This window comes from Xiphophorus hellerii, chromosome 20 (genome assembly GCF_003331165.1).
Source record: "Xiphophorus hellerii strain 12219 chromosome 20, Xiphophorus_hellerii-4.1, whole genome shotgun sequence".
Lineage (NCBI taxonomy): Eukaryota > Metazoa > Chordata > Actinopteri > Cyprinodontiformes > Poeciliidae > Xiphophorus > Xiphophorus hellerii.
Genome location: NC_045691.1, coordinates 29,244,014 through 29,264,265, shown reverse-complemented (window position 1 = coordinate 29,264,265; position 20,252 = coordinate 29,244,014). Strand labels below are relative to the sequence as shown.

General features: G+C 39.7%; 1 protein-coding gene across 1 annotated transcript; it reads right to left on the bottom strand.

Annotated features, from left to right (window-relative positions):
• Window positions 1–5,419: 5,419 nt before the first annotated feature.
• On the bottom strand, window positions 5,420–20,022 carry lrrn1 (leucine rich repeat neuronal 1). Its single transcript, XM_032550065.1, has 2 exons — window positions 19,485–20,022; window positions 5,420–8,566 (listed from the first exon to the last, which is right to left on the bottom strand). The coding sequence occupies exon 2, from the start codon at window positions 8,398–8,400 to the stop codon at window positions 6,253–6,255; it is 2,148 nt and encodes a 715-aa protein (XP_032405956.1). The 5' UTR covers window positions 8,401–8,566; window positions 19,485–20,022; the 3' UTR covers window positions 5,420–6,252.
• Between the last annotated feature and the right edge of the window lie 230 nt (window positions 20,023–20,252).

The window sequence follows — 20,252 nt, the reverse complement described above, 5'->3', positions numbered from 1 at the left end:
AATGAGACATCATACAACGTTTACATTAGCACAGTGTCACCTGCATGTTGTTGTGTTTTTTTTTTACAGCAGAAAACCTTGGATTTCTCTGCTAATTTAGAATAAGACCAGGAAAAAACAACCCCCCAACAGATACAACAAACACATGCATAAATACGGCTGTATATGTGTAGCGTGGTTTTGTTTACCAGTCTGTCAGCATTTGGGAGAAAGCCGTCCTTCAGTGTGGACGTTCTGCCTGCTGTGCTCCTATAGCGGCTGCCAGAGGGTAGCCGTATAAAGAAGCCACTCAGTGGGTGGGGAAAGTCCCTGGTGATGCTGCCAGGCCTCCTGGGATTCTGGTGCTGAAAATGAAGGAAGTGTTGCACCAGCGATCCTCTGCGCAGCCTTAATTAATAATGTTTGGCTCAATTCTGTGCAACCACTGACTCTCTTTTGGAACTTACGTATTTTGGCAACTAAAAATAAGACATGTTAAGCTAACATTAGCCTTGTAGTTAATGTTAGCTTAACAGCTGTTACTATCATGTTGGCTAAAGCTAGCATTTTGGATAACATTAAGTTGATCCATTCAATAAGGTGACTGTATTTTGACTATGGCCACCTTTACTGTATTATAGTTTATCTATACAGCTCTGGAAAAAATTAAGAGACCAATGCAAAAATGACACATTTCTCTGATTTTACTCTTTATAGGTAAATGTTTGAGTAAAATGAACATTGTTCTTTTATTCCACGAACTACTGACAACATGTCTCTGAAAATCCAAGCAACAATTTGGTATTTACTTGCAGAAAACGAGAAACGAGACAAAATAACGAAAAACAGTGCAGCGCTTTCAGACTTCAAAGAAAACAAGTTCATGTTCATTTAGAAACAACAACACTAACGTTTTAACTCAGGAAGAGTTCAGAAATCAATATTTCTGAGCCAGAAAGATGGATCTGTTCATGTTCTGAAAATGGAATTTTACATTTTTATTCTCTTTTCTTTTTTATTGCTCGTTATTAGCATAAATAGATTAGCATATCCAATCTCCCCCTCAAAAAAATTCCACTTTATTTTCATTTTGAGGAACTTCCTCCTGCATTCAGCAGACAGTAGCCGAGGTTCGCCTTTGCTGCAAACGCGGAACCCGCTTATTCTTGACGCCTTTGAAAATGGACAAGATGTTTTTGTGATTTCCCACCTGCAGGGCGTTAACCTTGTCAGTTAGATCCCAGGCACTGGGGACGTCTTTCACTCATGCAGCCAAAGCTCGCAGGTGGATTGCGGGGGGGGAATAAGTTGTCATGGAAACAAGCCACTGGGATGGGACACAGCGCAAGCAGCAGCAGCACACGCTTTGAAAAGCTTACATTGATAGCTGTCCGGCCGAGCTGATTTCCGGTCTGTTACTAGGTTACCTGCTGAGTCTGAGGAAAAAAGGGTTTATTCGTTTCCTGCAGATAAAAGCATGGCAGTGGATGCATTACAGTTGAGGGTTTAGTGTGAAGGGTACTAAAGGTCATCCTTCCTCTGCCTATGAAAGCCACGTTTCTTCAGCCTTTTCTGATATTATGCAATTAAAAATGAGCAGAAAAGAGGAATACATTGGCATTTTGTAGTTCAAAAATGTGACTTCCTATTGAATGTAGTGAACCATGAGAATTTGCATATACAGTAGTGAATAACATTACTGTCATGTAAAAGTCTCCTTCATATCCTGATTTGTTTGTCTGGTGAACTGTCCTTCAGACTCAATTTACAGGAACCGACCTAAATTACGTTACAAACTGATTTATCAACAAGTCCTATCAAAACAGAGGGTGAACTTGCTAATGTTAGCGTAGCATTTCAGCAAACTGCTCCATATGAAAACATCTTTCTGTAGGAGAAAGATAAGATTTTAACAATAAAGCCATGTCTGCTTAAGGAAACTATAGCCACTTCATTTAGCGATTTAATCAATGTTGAAGCAGCATATTGATGATAATCTACAGAAACTCTGTTTGGAACAAAATAAAACAGGGTGTATGTATGCAGTATTGTTATACTGCATTTACATGGCAGGGTTTTCAATGAAATATCGAACAACTGCCAGGAAATATCAATTCCAAATGACATCAGTGGGAAGACAAGACTGAAACTCCAGACAAGAACATCCTTAGTAAAAATAAAAAATAAATTATGTCAGGATGAAGGATGAAGAGTAGTTTGGGTAAAATTTGAACCTTTAGAAATCTTTTTCTGGCTGAATTGTATATATATACATATATATATATATATACTGTATATATAAAAGAAGGTTAATAAGCCTAAGCACAATGTTTAATGCAAATTGTGGGGCCATCTGAAATAATTATTTAAAAGTGGTTCTTGTATGTCCGGTATCAACAGAAATGAACTAAATTCTGTCAGTTTTAATATCATGTGTTGTTGCACTGCAAATATTGGTTAAAAAAACAAATACTTTCCTGTTTTTAACCAGTATTTGCATTCAGCCTACTTTACTATGACATCACCGGAATAAAATCCAGTGCTACCACTCGCTCTTTACCCATCACCTAAATGAAGTTTGCATGTGTTTGGTTGTATTTTTCCAAAAAGTATAGGAACTTGCATAATGCTGTCATTCCACGCCACAGTCATGCACTACATTCTGTGGGTTGTTCTCATAAACCCCCCCAGAAAACACATTAAAGCCTTAAAGTTTATGACTGTCACGATGAACCGCCTGGAAAAGTTTAAGTGCCGTCGTGAACACAAGTGGTTTATATCAACCAGAAGTGACACGGCAGCACATTATGCATAGATCCAAATTGTCAATAAGTGGCACGTTGTTTTCCTCGACGCCGTTTGTCTCCGTCCCGGAGATAATTGTGAGGTTAGACGCGTTGAGAAAGCTTGCCAGGTTGTCAGGGGAGTCCAAACGAAGACGGTTTGATTGCACCTCGAGGCGCAGAGCTGTCAGTCAACGCCAGAAACTACCGGAGCTTCCAGGCCCTCATTTGAGATCTGCTGCCTCTACACAACTCGCAGCTGAGCTTCCGATTTGAATTCGGGGATGTTTTTCATAGATACTCAGAAATGCTTCGGGAGGGGAAAACCTATCGCAATGATAATGTAACATTACAGAAGAGTACGGGAGAAATAAACATTGAAGAGTGATAGTTAAGACGCCGACTGGCATATGAGAACATTTTATAACACATGGAACATAAATTGCTGAAATTATGACAGCGACTGTTAGTCATTTATGACCCCCAGCTTCTAAAATTTCATATCGATACTATGATGTCTTCTTTATTTCAGCTGTTCTTACCAATATAGAGATACAGCGGCGTGTTTGGAGTACCAACACACTAGGAGGAAAACTGCAGCTCTGGGTTCTGGTTGACGGATTTCTCAATTTTTTTCCGTAGGAAGTTTTGCATTTACTGTAAGCCTTCCACTGAGAACGTAGTTTAAAATTAATCTCTGATAATTGCAATTGTAGAGAATAAAAGTCGTTGAAGTTTGTATTTTCCATCTTATCTTCACCGACACTGCGTAGGTTATTAGCCTGTCCTTAGCGTACAATGACAACAACATCCCAAAATAACATGAGAACGAGTTACGTCTTCAATAACTATATAGTTTCAGAAATCTTTATCATAGCACTCATACATATGTGCTCAAAGGTTACGCTTATAAGTATGAATATCATATCAATGTGGGGCCTTTTTTTAATGGTGGAATGACTACATACCATTCATGTCAGTGAGTCATAAAAAGAAAGCAAGATTTATATCTAGACGCTTTGTGATAATAATGGATTTCCTCTAATCACAGAAACAAATTATTACACATAATACAGAAATAGACGCAGAGGCACCAAATTTTCTTTTACAGGTGATACACTAAAATATATTTCTATTTTAATGAGGCCACGTTGTATTCATGTCCCATCAGGGATCCTGACTGGCTGCAGCTGCTAGCTTTTATTCTCCTTCAACAAACCAACTTGTTTGACAGCACTCAGGGGAGCGACCCGCGTCCCACGGAGCATCACCTGGAGGAATCGAGGGGAAGTTTTCAAACTGGGAGCACATCACGGTAACAAAATAATGTGAGGGTGTGCAGCCGCCGGTGGTTTTGGGTAACAGTACAAAGAGCAGCGAACAACGACGCAGGACTTCCTCCGAACTTTACCTCATACAAATGGCAGCTGTGTTTCCATTGAGCCTTGAAATTGTGCAAATTGGAATTACAAAAATGAATTGGCTTTTTGGACACAATTACTACTTTAGAAAAAACTTGTTTTTCACTAAAAAGTTTTTGTACAATTCTTAAGTGTTTTTTTTTCTTTTCTGGGTGAAATTGGTCCATTTCTCAAAACTAGAATGGAAACACCTTTTTTTTTTTTCCCACATCACGCGATCAACAACCAGATGTTAATAGTGGCAGAAAACACTAAGAAGACGACAGGAAACGGTAAGAAAATGACTTACTGCGCAGACAAACTTCTTCACGTATGATTTCTATTGCATTTGTTATCAGAAACAATTGCAAAGTTGTGGGTTTTTTTTATATTAGTGGAATGTCAACAACATTTTGCGCACATTTGCAACGAAAAAGCAGCCGGTGATGCTTTTGGGCGAGTGAACAAGACAATGATCCCACACATTGAAACTGGTGTAGGGAGATGAATAATGCCAGCTAATAATATACATCTGGAATGACCTTGAAAAAACTTTAATAAAATTTTTTTAAATGCACTCTAAACTTTCTGTCATGATGAGAGACTAAATAGTGAGAGAGAAATGTTCCCGAAACTCGTTAATGGCAACGAAAGAAGTGTTTTATTACCATGAAAGAGTTCAATGACACATGCAATTGGAGTGTATGGATAACTAAAGTGAAATGATTCTTGAGACAGCATTTGTTGTGAATTGGCGCTATATAATAAGCTGAATTTAACTGGTTGAGTGAGAACTTTGTAAAAGATTTAGGAAAATAAGGCAAAATATAAAATATACAGGACGGCGTTCTCCGGATTTCAATCTTTCCCTTTTTTCCCCTCCAAATGTAACGATAAGCAAGAACTTATTTTACACTTATTTTAATTTCTTTCTACAGGAAACTTCTCCAAAACAATAAGGCATTTATCCCTGAATGGACTTACACACTGATCTGAATTTGTATGTTGTTTTTGGAGTAATGGCTTCTTCCTCTCTGAACGGCCTTTCAGTGCATGTATGATTGGGCTAAGAAGCCAAAAGAAAAAAAAAAAAACATTTTATGACATCGCACATAAAATGCGCAGTGTGTTGGAGCTGCTGCCTCCCATCAGAAGCTTAACAGTCCAAAAATATTTCTAAAAGCCAAAAACGCATTTAAACTTCTGACCACAACTGTCTATTTGAATGGGTTTCAATAATGACATATTCCCTTGAAGTCATGGGTTAGAAAACATGATTAAAAGAAGATTTTATTTGAGTTGCTCCTCATTACACGTTTATGTGTGTAAACCTGAAAGAAAACAGTGATTGTAGACACTCTTGCAATGTAAGAAACAAAATTTGTAAGAGTTATAAAAAGCCTTACATCTACTTAGCTAGGTTATAACATTCATATTTCTATTGCTGGTTTACAGTATCCTGCAAACTTAAAAGTCTAAATCAAACATACTTTTTATCTGAATGTACAAAAAGTAAAATCAAGTCAAAGCTGATACAACATTACAGTAGAATTTCTAACATTATTCAGTAGACAGTATATCAAGTCTAAATGTACTTTGTCGGTTTACATTTGAGTTGATAGACAAATTAGTATATATATATTTATATATTTGAGTGCACAACAGTCAATAGTGAAACTGTCTTACAACAAAAAGGAAAAACTGCAGTCTGGTTCGGCCAGAGAAACTGCTCAAAAAAACAAACAAAAAAAACAGTTTGGGATTCAGCCTGGCCTTTTCTGTCGCACTGTATCCATGACGATGCTTCATGCCCGGTTCATTAAAATGAGTGCTAAAAGTAAAGCGCCGTGACTACAAAGTTCGGAAGGCTAAGTGAAGCTGCCACGTTGTGTGTCAAAAACACGTGAGGTCAAAAAACAGCGTGCGATTTTAGATGTGAAAATCTTGGCTTATTGTTCAATCCAGCCCAAGAAAACCTGAAGAGAGAAATAATTAAGCAATGGAAAAAAATATATTATATATTAAGACAAAGAAGCGAGTGTGTATATTTGTGCTACTTAAACAATGACGTTTGTGATGGAATCCTTCGTTCACCACATGTAGTAACTGCGCGTGGTGTCGACCTGGCTGGGTTTGGTCTCCGCGGTGCCCTCCTTCTCCTTTTCACTGTCTGCCTCCCACAGGTTAATGAGAGGGGGGTACAGCTCATTTAGCGGTATCGATGAGGTCTTCTGCATGTACTTCTTCAGGGAATGGTGATAATTCTTTCTCTTCCACCTCTTGGCAGTGTAAACACCCAGTAAAGCCAGGCTGATCAGCGCAAACATCGTTCCCATGACTGCGGCCAGAGCCGTGTTGGTCCCTTGATCGGATATTTCCACCGCGAAGGTCGCTTGCTTCGTCGTGACGTTCACGCACGACTTCTGCGGCTGTTGCTGGATGCTGGATACGGTGAGGCACACTTCGTACTCGGTCGCCGGCTGAAGATGCGTCAGGTTGTACTCGTGGACGTCCACGGGCACCCTGGCAGTGTAAGTGATGTGAGGGTTGTCGATTTTCATAGTTGCCGACGACCACTTGAGGTTGGAGGCCATGACGTTTGAGTTTATTTTCCAGGAGACGAGGATGGAGTGAGATTCCGTCTGTTTGACGTAGATCTTTAAGAGCTGCGTGTTGTCCAGCAGAGTGCCGTTGACCTTGATCGCTGTCACTTTTGTGTCGACTCCCTCAGAGTTTTGAGCCACGCAGGTGTACCTGCCGGAGTCTTCAACTTGGATGTGGGAAATTCTCAGCGTCCCCTCTTTGCTAAGGCGGTACTTGTCAGACAAAGTGTCAGTCATAACCTTGTGTCCCATTGGTGTCACCCAATAGATCTCAGGCTCAGGCTGTGAAATAGCCCTGCAGTCCAAATCCAAGGTCATTCCGATTTCTAAACTGAGGTGGGTGGGGAAGGTATCGTGAGAGATTAGGGGCAAACACTGATTCAGTAACCTTTTCTGCAGCACTTCACGCACATGCATCCCCCTGACCTCTGGCGGCATGGAGCAGAACATGGACAGCGGCTCCATAAATCGCACTGTGGTTTTGTTGGAACCCATCCACTGGATGACGCAGTCACAGCGCAGAGGGTTGCTATGGATGCTGATCTCTCGCAAGTTAGGCAGAGCATCCACAGTGGACTGATAAAGGGCATTCAGAGCGTTGTTGTTTAGCATTAGGCTCTCCAAAGCTGGGACATCCCGAAAGGCCTGCCGATTAATGTAAGAGAACTTGGGGTTGTTTGTTGCCTCTAGTTTAGTGAGCTCAGGAAGGTTGTCCAAAGCATAACGGTCAATAGAAACCAACTCTCCCATGTTATTTATCCCCAATTCCTTCAATCTGAGCATGTTCTTGAAATCCCCCTCCTGTATTTTGTGTACTGGGTTTTTGTTTAAATCCAGGAATTTCAGGTTTGGTAGTTTCTGAAGGGCTCTCTGAGGCACTCCAACCAACTTGTTGTCGTAGAAAGACAGGCTCTCGAGATTGTCAAGTCCCACAAAGGCGTTTCCAGGAATATCTTTCAAATACATCCCGGCTAAAACCAGACTCCTCAGATTGCCCAGCGGCTTGAAGTTAAAGTCCATAATTCCAACAACGGGGTTCTCTCCGATCATGAGAATCTCCAGATTTGGCGTAGAATCAAACCACTGGCTGCTGATGGTTTTGAGCTTGTTGGAGTTGAGGTGAAGCCTGAGTAGGTTATGAAGCCCAGAGAAGGCATTGGCAGAAATGGTGCTGATGTGATTGTGGTTGATGTAGAGTTCCTGCAGGTTGCTAAGGTCCTGCAGACAGTAGTCGGGCATTTCCATGATCTGGTTCTCCTCCAGATGAAGCGTGGTCAGCTGGGACATGTTGGTGAGACCAACATCTCGAATTGTACTGAAGTTATTTTGAGACAGGTCCAGTTCTGTCAGGTTGAAGAGTTGCTCCAGTTCCTCGCTGGTCCTAGCGATGTAGTTGCTCTGTAAGAGGAGGACCTGAGTTTCACTGGACAGGTTTCCCGGGATCCGTGTTAGGCGAAGGTCATTGCAGTCCACTGTTGTAGCTTCTCTGTAGGTGGACTGAGGGGTGAACCAGGGTCTGATTTCACACACGCACAGCTGAGGGCAGTCATTGCTTTGGACAAGAGAGAGTGCTACAGAAACCAGAACCAAGCCACCAAGAACCTGAGCACAGCTGTCCATCTTCCATCTAGCCATACTGGGAGGGGATAGGAGGCTGGTCAGTGGACTTTGGAGGAAGGTTTGTAACAGTCATGAACCAGACTTGCTACTGATTAAGCCTTTAAGCCCAGGAAATGGGAGGTTCTTGAGTCAAAGTCGGGGGTAGAAATTACAGGCAGGGATTTTGGTGATGGAGAATTATCTGGAAAAGAAGAAGAAAGAAGTTAGAATTAGAGGGGTGATGGAAAAGAGGAGAATCTTGAATAAAAAAAAAAATACATTTTAAGGAAACGTTCCAAGCTACTCCCTAAGATAATGTTAAAAGGTTATGAGCTTTGTGTAAGAACATAATCGAAAAGGAAAGAGTGCCCCAATATATATGATTGTTCCTTGGAACATCATTATGTACCTACAGAAATTTATCACATTTACAAATATTTTTATGAAAAATCATTTTTGTGATCTGCTGTGTATGATGGAGAATTAGAGCTAGGTTAAGAAAACAAAAAAGATAAAATTACCAAAATAAAGTCATAAAATTACCAGAATAAAGTCATAGCATCACGACTTTATCCTTGTAATATAATTTTTTTCTCGCAATATATTTATTCTCAAAGTTCTACTATATTCTCGTATTATTTTGACTTTATTCTCATATTTTGGCGTTATACTTGCGCGATTTATTCTGGTAATACAATGACTTTATTCTTGAAATGTTCTGACTTTTTTCATATTATTTTGACTTTGTTCTCGCAGTATCATGACTTCATTCTTGTAATTGTCTTACTTTAGTCTCATAATTTTTTTATTAGTATGGTCTTAATTCTCTGTTGTATGTGAATCACTAAATATTAGAATCTCACACTTGTTGTAAACACATAAGCCAATGCTTACCCGCATTTTGACCCCATCTCCTGAATTTGTATTTTTTTAATTATTTTATGACATTTCGTCCTCATCCTAACCCATGTGGGTTAAATAAGACAGCAAAACTGACAGGGAACCGTATCTTTAGCTGCGGAGCTATTCTCGTAAGACTGAGTAATGTGCATCATCAACAGTTTCACAAAAATGCAAGTTCAGCTCATTACTGTGCATGTACAAAAAACTGGCCTGGGCTGGAAAGAAATCAAGTTGCATTGAGGGCTTTCATCTACCCACCAGGCCCACAAGGACGCCGTCATTATCTTTTTTGGAACATCATTAAACATTATGAGATGTTAGTCAGCGCCAAACCTTAAAGAAAGCAACATTAATTTGCACATCTACATTTTTATTGTCATATTGTAAGCATTCAGAATTTAGGCTAAAGATGGTGGAAAGATTTAAGAAAGCCTCGTTGTTGTTTTTTTATGGTTCTAATAAGTATCTAAAAATAGACGAATGAGGAAACGTAAGCAGTATTTTACCTAATGTAATAATAAATGGCCTTAAAATTATGTCTAACTTGATGAAAATCTTTCCAAAGATGTTTGAAACTATAGGAAAACCCCCCAACTCAAAACAGAAAAGAAATCAAGGAGTAAGCACAAAAAATAGATAAACTATGAAAAATCTCAGACAGCAGAGCAAAATCTGACTTTTATGTTACTAAAAGTCACAGACAATAGCCTGAGCTGTGGTTTCAGACCAACACAAGCCTTTTTATCTACTATGCATTCCTGTCCGGTATCACAGAATAAAAAAATCCATCCTCTTTCATTTCGTTGTGGATCAGTAACCCATGAATGTTAAATTTCTTGGCTTCTAGCAGAACTAGAGTGAACTAAGATCGCCCTCACATGTGCTTCTCAGCATGCTTTGACAGTGTCCACATTAAGTTCAAACTGCAATCTGTCTCAGACTGGTGGACGTAAAACAAAAGTGACGTAACGATAACAGTACATATGTCCAGTCTGTTCCCAATAGTTTCCCCCTAGTTAGGTCCTAAATAACCCAAATCTGCATCAATATTCTGGTGAAACAGCACTTCCTCCATGCTTTCTTTTAAGTTGTTTTGTTCTTCTACTATGAGTAGATGGTATATACTCACCTGAGCTACAAATATGATGAATAAGGGCATATACCAGTGCACAAGGTCCAAGTATGAATGTTGAACTAAGCATGTTTCTGCGCAGAAAGAAGCATCAAAAGTCTAACTAGTAGCGAAACTGGGTTTAAGTGGCTATGGAGGTTGGGATGAATTGCTCAAAAAAAAAGAAAGAAAAAAAATCAGCTGATTGATAAATGGAATTACATTATATACACCTGTTTTATTCAGCAGTGTCTTTAAAGGGTGGTATTATGTGTTTTCCAGCCACACATAGTGTCATTTTACAGCACAATCAAGTAATTATGTTACCTTCAGTTGTTATAGAAATGCTGTTCATATCAAAAATGACTTAAAAGAAATTTGACTTTGCAATTTAATGCCTTCAAATATGGACTCCGTCTCTTTAAGAAGTTCATGCTCTTTCCGAAACTCCACATTGGGGAGTGGCAGGGGAGGCCTGTTCTGTGACACGTTTTACAAATCCAAACGGTTGCCATGGGAGATTCGAGGATTTCTCAAACATGCATGCAAGAATCAAGGCGACGCTACAGGCAAGTTTTTATTGAGGGAATAACATTATAACAAGATGTAAAGTTTAAAAAGTCAGTCTTATGTAATACTGTCGGGAACAAATAAAACCTAAATGATCATGTCATACTGTGTCACCACCAGTCAATGCAAATATTTTTATCTACAAAAGAAAAACTCTCCAACCCATTAGTTTAAGCAGCTGACTGCAGGCTAGCTACTTGAGCAGCTATCTCAACTAGCTAATGTGTGTAACAGGCTAATATTAGCAAGCTTTCCAGCTTATGCATAATATAGCTGAGCTAATATTACCTAAAAGCTAGCTGATATTAGCTATACACATATTAGGTGGTTGTTAGGTAGCTAACAACCAGCTAATGTATTAGCTAATATATAATAGCTATATATTAGTTAACATAAAAGCTAATTTAATAGCTAGTTATATTAGTTATAACAAGCTAATATCAGCTAGCTTGTTTACTTTGTAAGGAACAGAGCCTCATCAAGCCCAAAAACAATTTTTCTCACTTTATTTCCGCATATTGTGACCAAACGTACCGTCTTTGTGCGACAGCCTCACTCGTTAGCAAGATTAGGAAGCCAGCAGGTGTTTAACAAGCCTGAGTACTTGCAGCACAAAACCAACACTTAAGACAATCCCTAACTCAATTAGGTCTATTTAGGAGGCACCAGGCCTAGTCCGGAGCCATGCGGTATTCACCTTCTTAGGGGTAAACACCAGCTCAAGAAGATAGCGCTTAAGAGGCTTTGGACCCAGAAAGCTGGGCAATACATGGGAATGTACATAAACTGCCTGGCAACAGCGCCGGGGGAGAGAGGAACTGTGAGCTTCTCCTCCTATACCGGGGATTCCCTACGAGACGGGGCGGAGCGTCTGAGAGGCAGGCAGGCAGGATGTTGTTTTTAAGCTAAAGCACTTTATATTGTGACTATTGCTGTGCCAGTTCGGATTAGCAGATGGAGATGCTGAGGAGGCGATTAGCTGCGGGGCAAGTGCGCTGAATTCAGACCCAGGGAGGAGCGAAACAGGTTCTTTAGCACTTCAATTAAAAAGCAACATATGTGCGGAACCGGAAACAACAAGTTCAGGGTAATGGCACATGATGTCATTTTTCATATTGACCACTGCATTTAAAGCAAAAATAAGTCACAGTAGTAAAAAAAGGGAATACGATTTTAGAGACTGCAGAAACCAAAACATTATTTCAGCCTGTTTGTTTTCAAGCCAGAACACGGGCAATACAGGACAGGATTCTCACAGATGGCAAATACTGTGAACTGTAAACAAAAGGTTACTAAAAATGTTTTACATTGCAGCAAAGAGAATTTAGCTGAATAAGTGTCCCACAACGTCAGCTTACACATGATGCATGGGAAGCAGATAAAAAATTTAATGGGCCTTTTTAAGGACAACATTAAAATTTTTGTCTGTCTGAAAGCTAAGTTCTCTTAATTTGGAGGAGCACAAATTGCATGGAAGGAATGAAAGGAACATATTTTTAAAACCATCTTTATTCTTTATTAGTTACAGTGGACTCCTGTCTATTCGCTGACTCAGCAATCCATAGACTTTTCTGTAGAACGTGATTACAGTTTTTTAGAAGATAATCTGCCCAGTCAGGGATTTTTCAGTAGGGAATATCTATAATATTTGAAAGAAAATGGAGCTTAAGAAGCTGAAATAACTAGGCACAATACTACTTGACACACTATTGGCTAGTGTTTGTAATCCAGAAGTGACATTTATTTTTTTCTTGCCGTTGATTGGCTGTAAGAGCGGACATAAGAAAGACTGTAGATGTTAGATGGTTTCCACTGTGCTTAATAAAACATATTAAGGTATCTTACTGTATCTGAGCAATAAAGCTCAATTGCCCACTCTCGGGGCAGAAAAGGATACACGGGAAGACTCTTGTAAAACATTTTTTTTCTTTTTAACAATCAATATTCTGCATTTTCTATTTCAAGATGTGCTTTTTGAGATGATAGATAATTCTTAACATGCCAGATAAGAACATCCCCGTCTGGAACTGTGTATTTCTCTGGAGAGACGTACTGTAAATCAGAAGAACTGACTAGAGAACTAATTCAGTATGTATTCTTGTTTATATAGCAACTTTTATGAAAATGCTTTCCAAATAATGTCATGAGGTGCGGGTGGTGTTGGTGGTGAGGCAGACGCAGCGGACCCAGGTAAGATGAATTATGATGTTTTAATAATAAATAAGTCCAGTACACGGCAGCTCGCACAGAGACACACCGACGACGAACAGACTAGACATTGACGTTGACGAAACATTGACGAGGACCCGACGAGGAACAAGGAACACAGGTGGAGTTAAATACACTGGAGGGTAATCACAGAAACGAGACACACCTGGGAACAATCAAGGGGAGGACAGGACAACGAAGAGACTAAGGACACAGAAAACTCTAAATAAACACAGAAAAACACAGATCCTGACAAATAACCCCTATAGCTACAGCAATATTGGAAATTAAATCATAACCAAACAATTTATCAGTGATAAAAAAAAACCAAACAATAACTGACTTCAGAAAATACTATAATTCAACAACATAAGCCAAATTTAGCAGTAAACAATCATCTGTTGTTTTGTTTTCTGCTCTTCTGTTCACTAAAAACGGGTAATCCTGTTGCTAATCTTACATTTTCCCCATTTTGGTAAACGCTGACGGCTTTGTCTACGTTCCCTTTCATGGAGTTTAGAGTCGCATTGTCGCTGATCCCTTTTAATGCTAAACATGACAGTTATTTAAGTGAAAAAAGAGGTTAGTTCACTTCTAAAGACCTGCATTAAAACGACGTCTGACGGAAGAGCAGAGACGAGATTAAAGCAAGAAGTCGCAGTCGGCACCCTGCTGTTTAATCTGTGCAACAAATTTTCTTCAAGACAACACCTAATGATGCGGCACGAAGCAAACTTAAACAATAATCATGTTGGGAAAAACGCAGAATGTCAAAAGGGAGGAAAGCAGGAGCCTGTAGGAAATATTCTTGAATTAAATCCACAATTTATTTTCTGCTATCAAACACACTATTATTAGTTTGTAGATGTGCTACTGCCTTAGCACAAGATGTGTTCATAGAAACAAACACAATTTCAAAAGGGCAGCTTTTTGTCCTGCGATTTGATATCGCTCAACCTGTTGTTGAAAAGTTGTGTTTTTAGTTGGGTTTTTTTTAAACTCTTTTTTTATGCTTACACAAAATCACAAATTTTTGGACCATTGTTGATAGAATATTTTTTTGGCCACAAAACTAAGACAATTTTAGATTAAGGTCAGAAATTTTCTAGAAAAACCAAGGAATTTTTTGAGCTTTGTAACATGGAACTCTCAACATTTCCAAGTCAAAAATGTTCGACTGTTGAAACTCAGAAATTTTTGTGTTTTTCTAGGAAATTTCTCAGACGTATCCCAAAACTTTTGTTATTTTTCTAGCAGATTTATGACTTTTCAAACTCAGACACGTCCTTTTTTTTTCTAGAACATTTCTGAGATTGCTCACATTTCTGAGTTTATTTCTAGCAAATTTTTTACTTTCCCAACTCAGAGATTTTCTAGAAGGTTTCTGGGATTAATCTAAAAATTTCTACGTATTTTGGCAGAATGTATCTACCATGGCACATCATACAAATTTGTGGTTCATTCAGAGAGATAGATAACAAGTTAAAATAGATAACAGGAAGGCTAACCAAGTCACAGCAAAGTTGTTTTTATCCCTTGGAGGTTTTGAAATGGAGGCAAATTTATTTTTATTTTGTTGTCCATTGACTCAAACCTGTACATTATGTGAGCTTAATGCCAATGCCTTAGTACATGCTCTGGTGATCCGACTTATTGGGTTCGTCCATTTATACCGGCTCCACTTACCCAATGTACACACTAATGGAAGCTTGGCACTTACTTTCCACACAACCCACATGTTGGCATTGTCCTATTGTGATTAATTTCCTGCTACGTGACAAAACGCATCTGTGTCCTCCCATGGAGGAAGGAACCTTTCAATGGTGCCATGACACATTATCTGGCTGAGCATTTTAATCACCGCCAAAACGACACCCGTAAAAATCAGTGCACATTCGATATCTGGAAGCGTGGATTGTCCTTATAGGAGACCAAAATGGAAAAATTTTGCATTTTGTTAAATATGTTTGAAGTAAAGATGAGGAGAGAGATCCAGGAAATGAGCTAAATTAGAATCTTCCTTGCATGAGGAAGACTTTCTGTGTTCAAAACGACTTCACAGCAGGGTTATAATAGTTTTGGGTTTTTCATCATAGTTTATTTTTATTTCATTGAAGTAAAAATAAATTTTATTTCTCTAATTCAGTTAGCAGTGGCGTGTTTTCTAGTTTTTATTAGTTGTTTGTAAAATATTGTTGATTTTTACTTCAGGTCTTATTAGTTGCAGACGTAAGTTTAAGTTTTTTCATAGTTTGGTCAATTTTTAGGTGCAGAATTCAAAAAGGTCAAAGTATTTTATTGTGATTATGTAATGAATACTCAACAAATGATATCATTTTCAAAGAAATGTAGTCGATTATTGTTGAACAACCAACTGACTCTGGTGTTTTATCTCAACTTTTGCTGTCGCCATTTCACAGACTATACAGGACGAGTATGGAATGTTGTAATTTACCGACAACTGCTTATAACGGGGAAAAAATTTACTTTACATCAGTTAAAAAAGCTATAAATGAATACTTTCATAAACACAAAAAGGATGTTATTTCTCTAATTTCTGTTTGTTTTAGTTTCATAAACGCACAATAAAGTTTTCTCAATTTCAGTTTTCGTTTTTTTTCCATTAGTTTTCGTTACCGTAACTATAATAACTTTGCTTCGCAGAATGTGTATAAAGAGTGATAGCTAAAGCAAACGTTAGCATTCCTCAGTGGGTTCCAGGCATTTTGCCACTTCATCGATTTAAAATGTCTATTTCTTACCTGTAAACAAATAATTTCATACCCACACACTTAAACATTCCCTACCCGTACTTCTGAAGATTATATTACATCATATTACATAAAAAGAAAGATTTTAAGTCAGTTCAGCTTTGCTTTACTGCATCGAATCTGTGCATCCTTTGTGGAAAATCATTACAGGAATCATCAGGAATAAAGGCCACCAAAATCCATCTGTGTGGAATTAATCTATGTAATGTGTTTCACTTTTTAATAATGTTCTAACTCATTGAACGGGACTGCATAACTTTCTGCTACAGCTAGAAAAGTCACACCTGTCGCAGATTAAGCCATGCTGTTGCCGTCATTACATATAATGACGTGTCAACCTATTGCAGGGGAAAGGGTTAATATCTTAAACCATTCGTCTTAAAGGAGCGGTGGAGGTTCCCTAACCCGGTCTGCTGTACACCGCTGGGACCTAAAGGTGGCGTCGGGATGGGAGGGGGAGGGGCTTGAAGCTCCTAACTACCAGCTCTGTTGTTTCCCCAACAATCCCTCCCCGCACACCTGCGATGTACCTCAGGGGGAAATGGCTGCTTAGTCGCCTGTATCAAGATAAAAACATCTCACTTGTTGTCTGTGTGAGAGAGAGTGGATTAGTGTGCAGCGTTGTGTTATTATATTTTAAAGAGCGAATTAGACATTAAAATTAGTGGAACGTTGGGTCTAGTTAACCAGGGATTTTTGCAACTTGATATTCTGTAGTTCTGTTTCTCACCATGGAATTGCTGCTTGCTTGTTTCTAACTCCCTTTGTGAAGATAAATGCGGAGAAACTGAGTTTAATTTGGTGTCCCCCCCCATCCAAAATTTACCTGCAAAGTATACATTGTTGTTGAACTGTTCAAAAATACCAAATCAATCTCTATCAAGGTTTCAGATCCAGATGTTGTGACTTTACCTCATTCTTACAAACAAAACTGTTCAAGCTCTGTCAGGTTGAATCAGCTGATAGCCCTTTTCAAGTCCAGCAACACATTCTCTATTGGTCTGGGGTTTGGCTAGGTCACTCCAGCGTATCCACCTCATTACCTTTAAACCGTTTCTGTGTAGCTTTAGCTGGATTCTTTAATTCGCCGTCTTGGTGGAAAACAAATGCTGTCTGAAGTTGCATTTCTCTGGTAAGCTGCGCCTCCATAACAAACGTGTGCAAAACGTTGTTGATATTCCGCTAATTGTGGAAACACCAACATTTCGCTGTTGCAGTGTTTCCATTAAATAGGAAACGCAAATAAAGTCACAGGTGAATAAGTTTGTTTACGTGATAAATCATTAGGAAACACACCCTGCCAATCATCCTCCCACCACTTCCTGTGTCTTCAACTCTAGTAAAACAGCCGGCTGTCGATCATGTGACTCGCGTGACACGAAAACAGTGTTTCCAATTTAGTTTTGCGAAATACACTCATTTTGATACATACAGATTTACACATGTGCCATATTCCTTCCATTTCTTGATGATAAGTTTAATTGTACTCTAGGGGATGTTCAGGACTTTAGAGATCTTTTTTGTATCCATCCTCTGACTTATACTTTTCAATAAGCTCTTAGTTGATTTGCTTGGAGTAATCTTTTGTCTCCATGCTGTAGTGGTAACTAGTGAATAGGCCTTCCAGACACAGCTGTCTTTATACCACCATCACTTGAGATCGAGACACAGTCTCTGCACTCAGCTGGTCTCCATTCCACTCATTGGGAGACCAGTAGCACCAATTAACTTGAGCTTTGTTGAGTTAGGTCACCTACTTTAAATGGGGTGAACATCAATGCAATCACTTATTTTATGTTAAATATGTTTTGGCATTTTTGAAGATATCAGTTTTCACTTTGACATTAAATGGGGTTGTTGTACTTTTTTCCTCAAAAAGCCTTTATTTTACTGATCATGATTGATTTGTATCATTAACTTTGAAGACCAATCGTCCCCAATGCTCCACAGTCCATATCTCTAAAGTATTTTTTCAAAGTTCCATGAATGATGAGGGATTCCTGAAACACTTGAAAGAAGAATGGGTATAATGGCAGTAAATTGCACCAATCTGATGGTTGAATAATCTAAACGACAGATGAAAAACAATAAATATCTTTGTTGCTCTGCTCACATATGTTTTTAGTCAATAATTTGGCAGTAAAAAGGGGTTCTGAATTGAAAATGTTGCTTTTTTTTGGTCAATATTTGGTTTTGATTAAATTGCGATTATTTGCTAATATTAACTGCAAACGATGCAACTCGATTAAAAACGTTAATCAAGTTCCACCACTAGTCTAACTACACCAGAACCCGGGCTTTGATCTTGAACTAATTAGCAATTTTACACTTAACAATATGTTTGCCATACTAAAATATAATTGTTTAAATGCCTAATATTTAACCTTTCCAAAATTCTTTTAGTACTGATTTGACGTAAACACATCAAGAGACAAGCAGTTTCCGCAATTTCATTAGCTGTGTTTCCATCGGCCATGAAAATGTGCAAATTGGAATTAAGAAAATAAATAAACTTCATGGAAACAGGCAAATTTCAAGAAAACTCCTGTTTGTTCCATAAAAGGTTTATGTGCTAGGTGACCAGCAGGCGGATGTCACCACTGCTGGAAAAGATGAAGAAAACAGGAAGTAGGAAGATGACGGCGCAGCATATTTTATAATGACTAAACTCATTGGGTGTGATTTTAATTGCGTTTCTTGTTTAATGGAAACACCAAATTGCGAAATTGTGTTTTTTCGATATAAGCGGGATAAGTTTTGCCACATTTGTAATTTGCACAAGGACTAACGCACAAATTAAACAGGAAAAACAACAACAACAACAACACAAATCTATTTGTTTCCCGTCTTTGGACCAAACCAGAAACCAAGCAGTGAAGTGCAGATTCGATCCACCTTCCTGAACCGATCCGATAACAAGTCAGCAGCCCGGGCCGGCCCCCACCCTCCGACCCCCGGGCGTCACAAAAGCGCAACAGCTGCAGCGACAGCAGCAGCGTTCGCGGACCACAATGGACCCCCCGCTAACGCAACCCCATTCTCCGCGGCGCATCTCCTGCGAAAGGGCCCCGGCTTTATCCCCCTCCATACCGCCACCACTTCCCCCTTCCACCGCCCCCAAGAGCGAAGACCTGACGACTTGTCGCTCAAAACGGAGGAGGCATCGAGACATCTGCTGGCTTCTACTTTAACATTAATATGCAAATCACATCGCCACACACGCACGCGGGCACGGCGAGCCGCCTGCCGCAACGGAGATCAAAGTTTGCTTTCCGTGGAACTGCATTTGACGCACTACAAGAGGCTGACTTGGGCTTGTTAAATGTAAACGAAAATCACGGAGCCGTCCTCGACCGAGTGTGTTTATCTAAATAAATGATAATGCCCTTGAGTGCGTCTGCGCCTTCAATCGTCGCCCTTGTGTTTACTAGCGTACCGGTTGTTGTTGTTTTTTAACCGGTACGCTACAAATCAAAATTCAGGGTTATTTTTCCCTCTCCTTTTTTTTTTTGTTGTCAAGGGTATTGTAAAGTATGTGCATTCTCTTCCGCTCTCACCTTGTTGGCATTCCAGGTCTTCACGTTCACCAAGCGCGCGGCCCCTTTATCCAGGTGAACGCCTCAGTAGAGAAAAAAGGGGAACGCTACAGAGCTGCAGGTGAACGGGTTCATCAGACATCCCTGTCTCCTCCGGAGTTCTGGCTGTTGACGGCGCGTCCCATCAGTCGGTCAGATCCCCAGAGCGCCTCGGAGAGAGAGACGCATGATGCGGTCTGCAGAGACAGACCTCCCCAACCTGCCGCGCGACACAGACCGCTTTGTCACTCCGATGATATTCTTCCGCACTGCTGCTGGTGGTGAAGCTGCTGCTGCTGCTCCTTTCTCCGCGAATGCCGAGGAATAATGATTGCAAGATGGGGAGGCAGGGGGGAAAAAAAGAAAAGAAAGAGGCAGAAAACACCTGGCGCTGTCCAGACTATAGTCAGCTGATTCCCCAGCAGGCTATTGGCTGAGAGCGACTGTCTGTCACCGTCGGCCAAAAGCAAAGCAGAGCACCATCTGCTCCGGGCTTGTTGTGATGAGAACAAAGGCAGGAGGAGGGCGGCGGGGTGGCGGTGCGTGGGGGCGGTGGGTGGGGGTGAGAGCAAAGCATCACTGCCGGAGAAGGGAAAAAAAAAAAAAAGATAAGAAGATGTGAACCTGGACTTATCAGTGTTTACAGCAAGATGAACCGATTTTTAAAGTCATTTCTGTTGGGATATGCGTCAAGAATGTTTTACTGAAAAAGATCTAGAATTTGGGATGCCGTTTGTAGTTGGCACTCTG

What these genes read in the sequence shown, in the direction of transcription:
- lrrn1 (XM_032550065.1), bottom strand. Translation starts at nt 8,400, where the DNA reads ATGGCTAGATGGAAGATGGACAGCTGTGCTCAGGTTCTTGGTGGCTTG.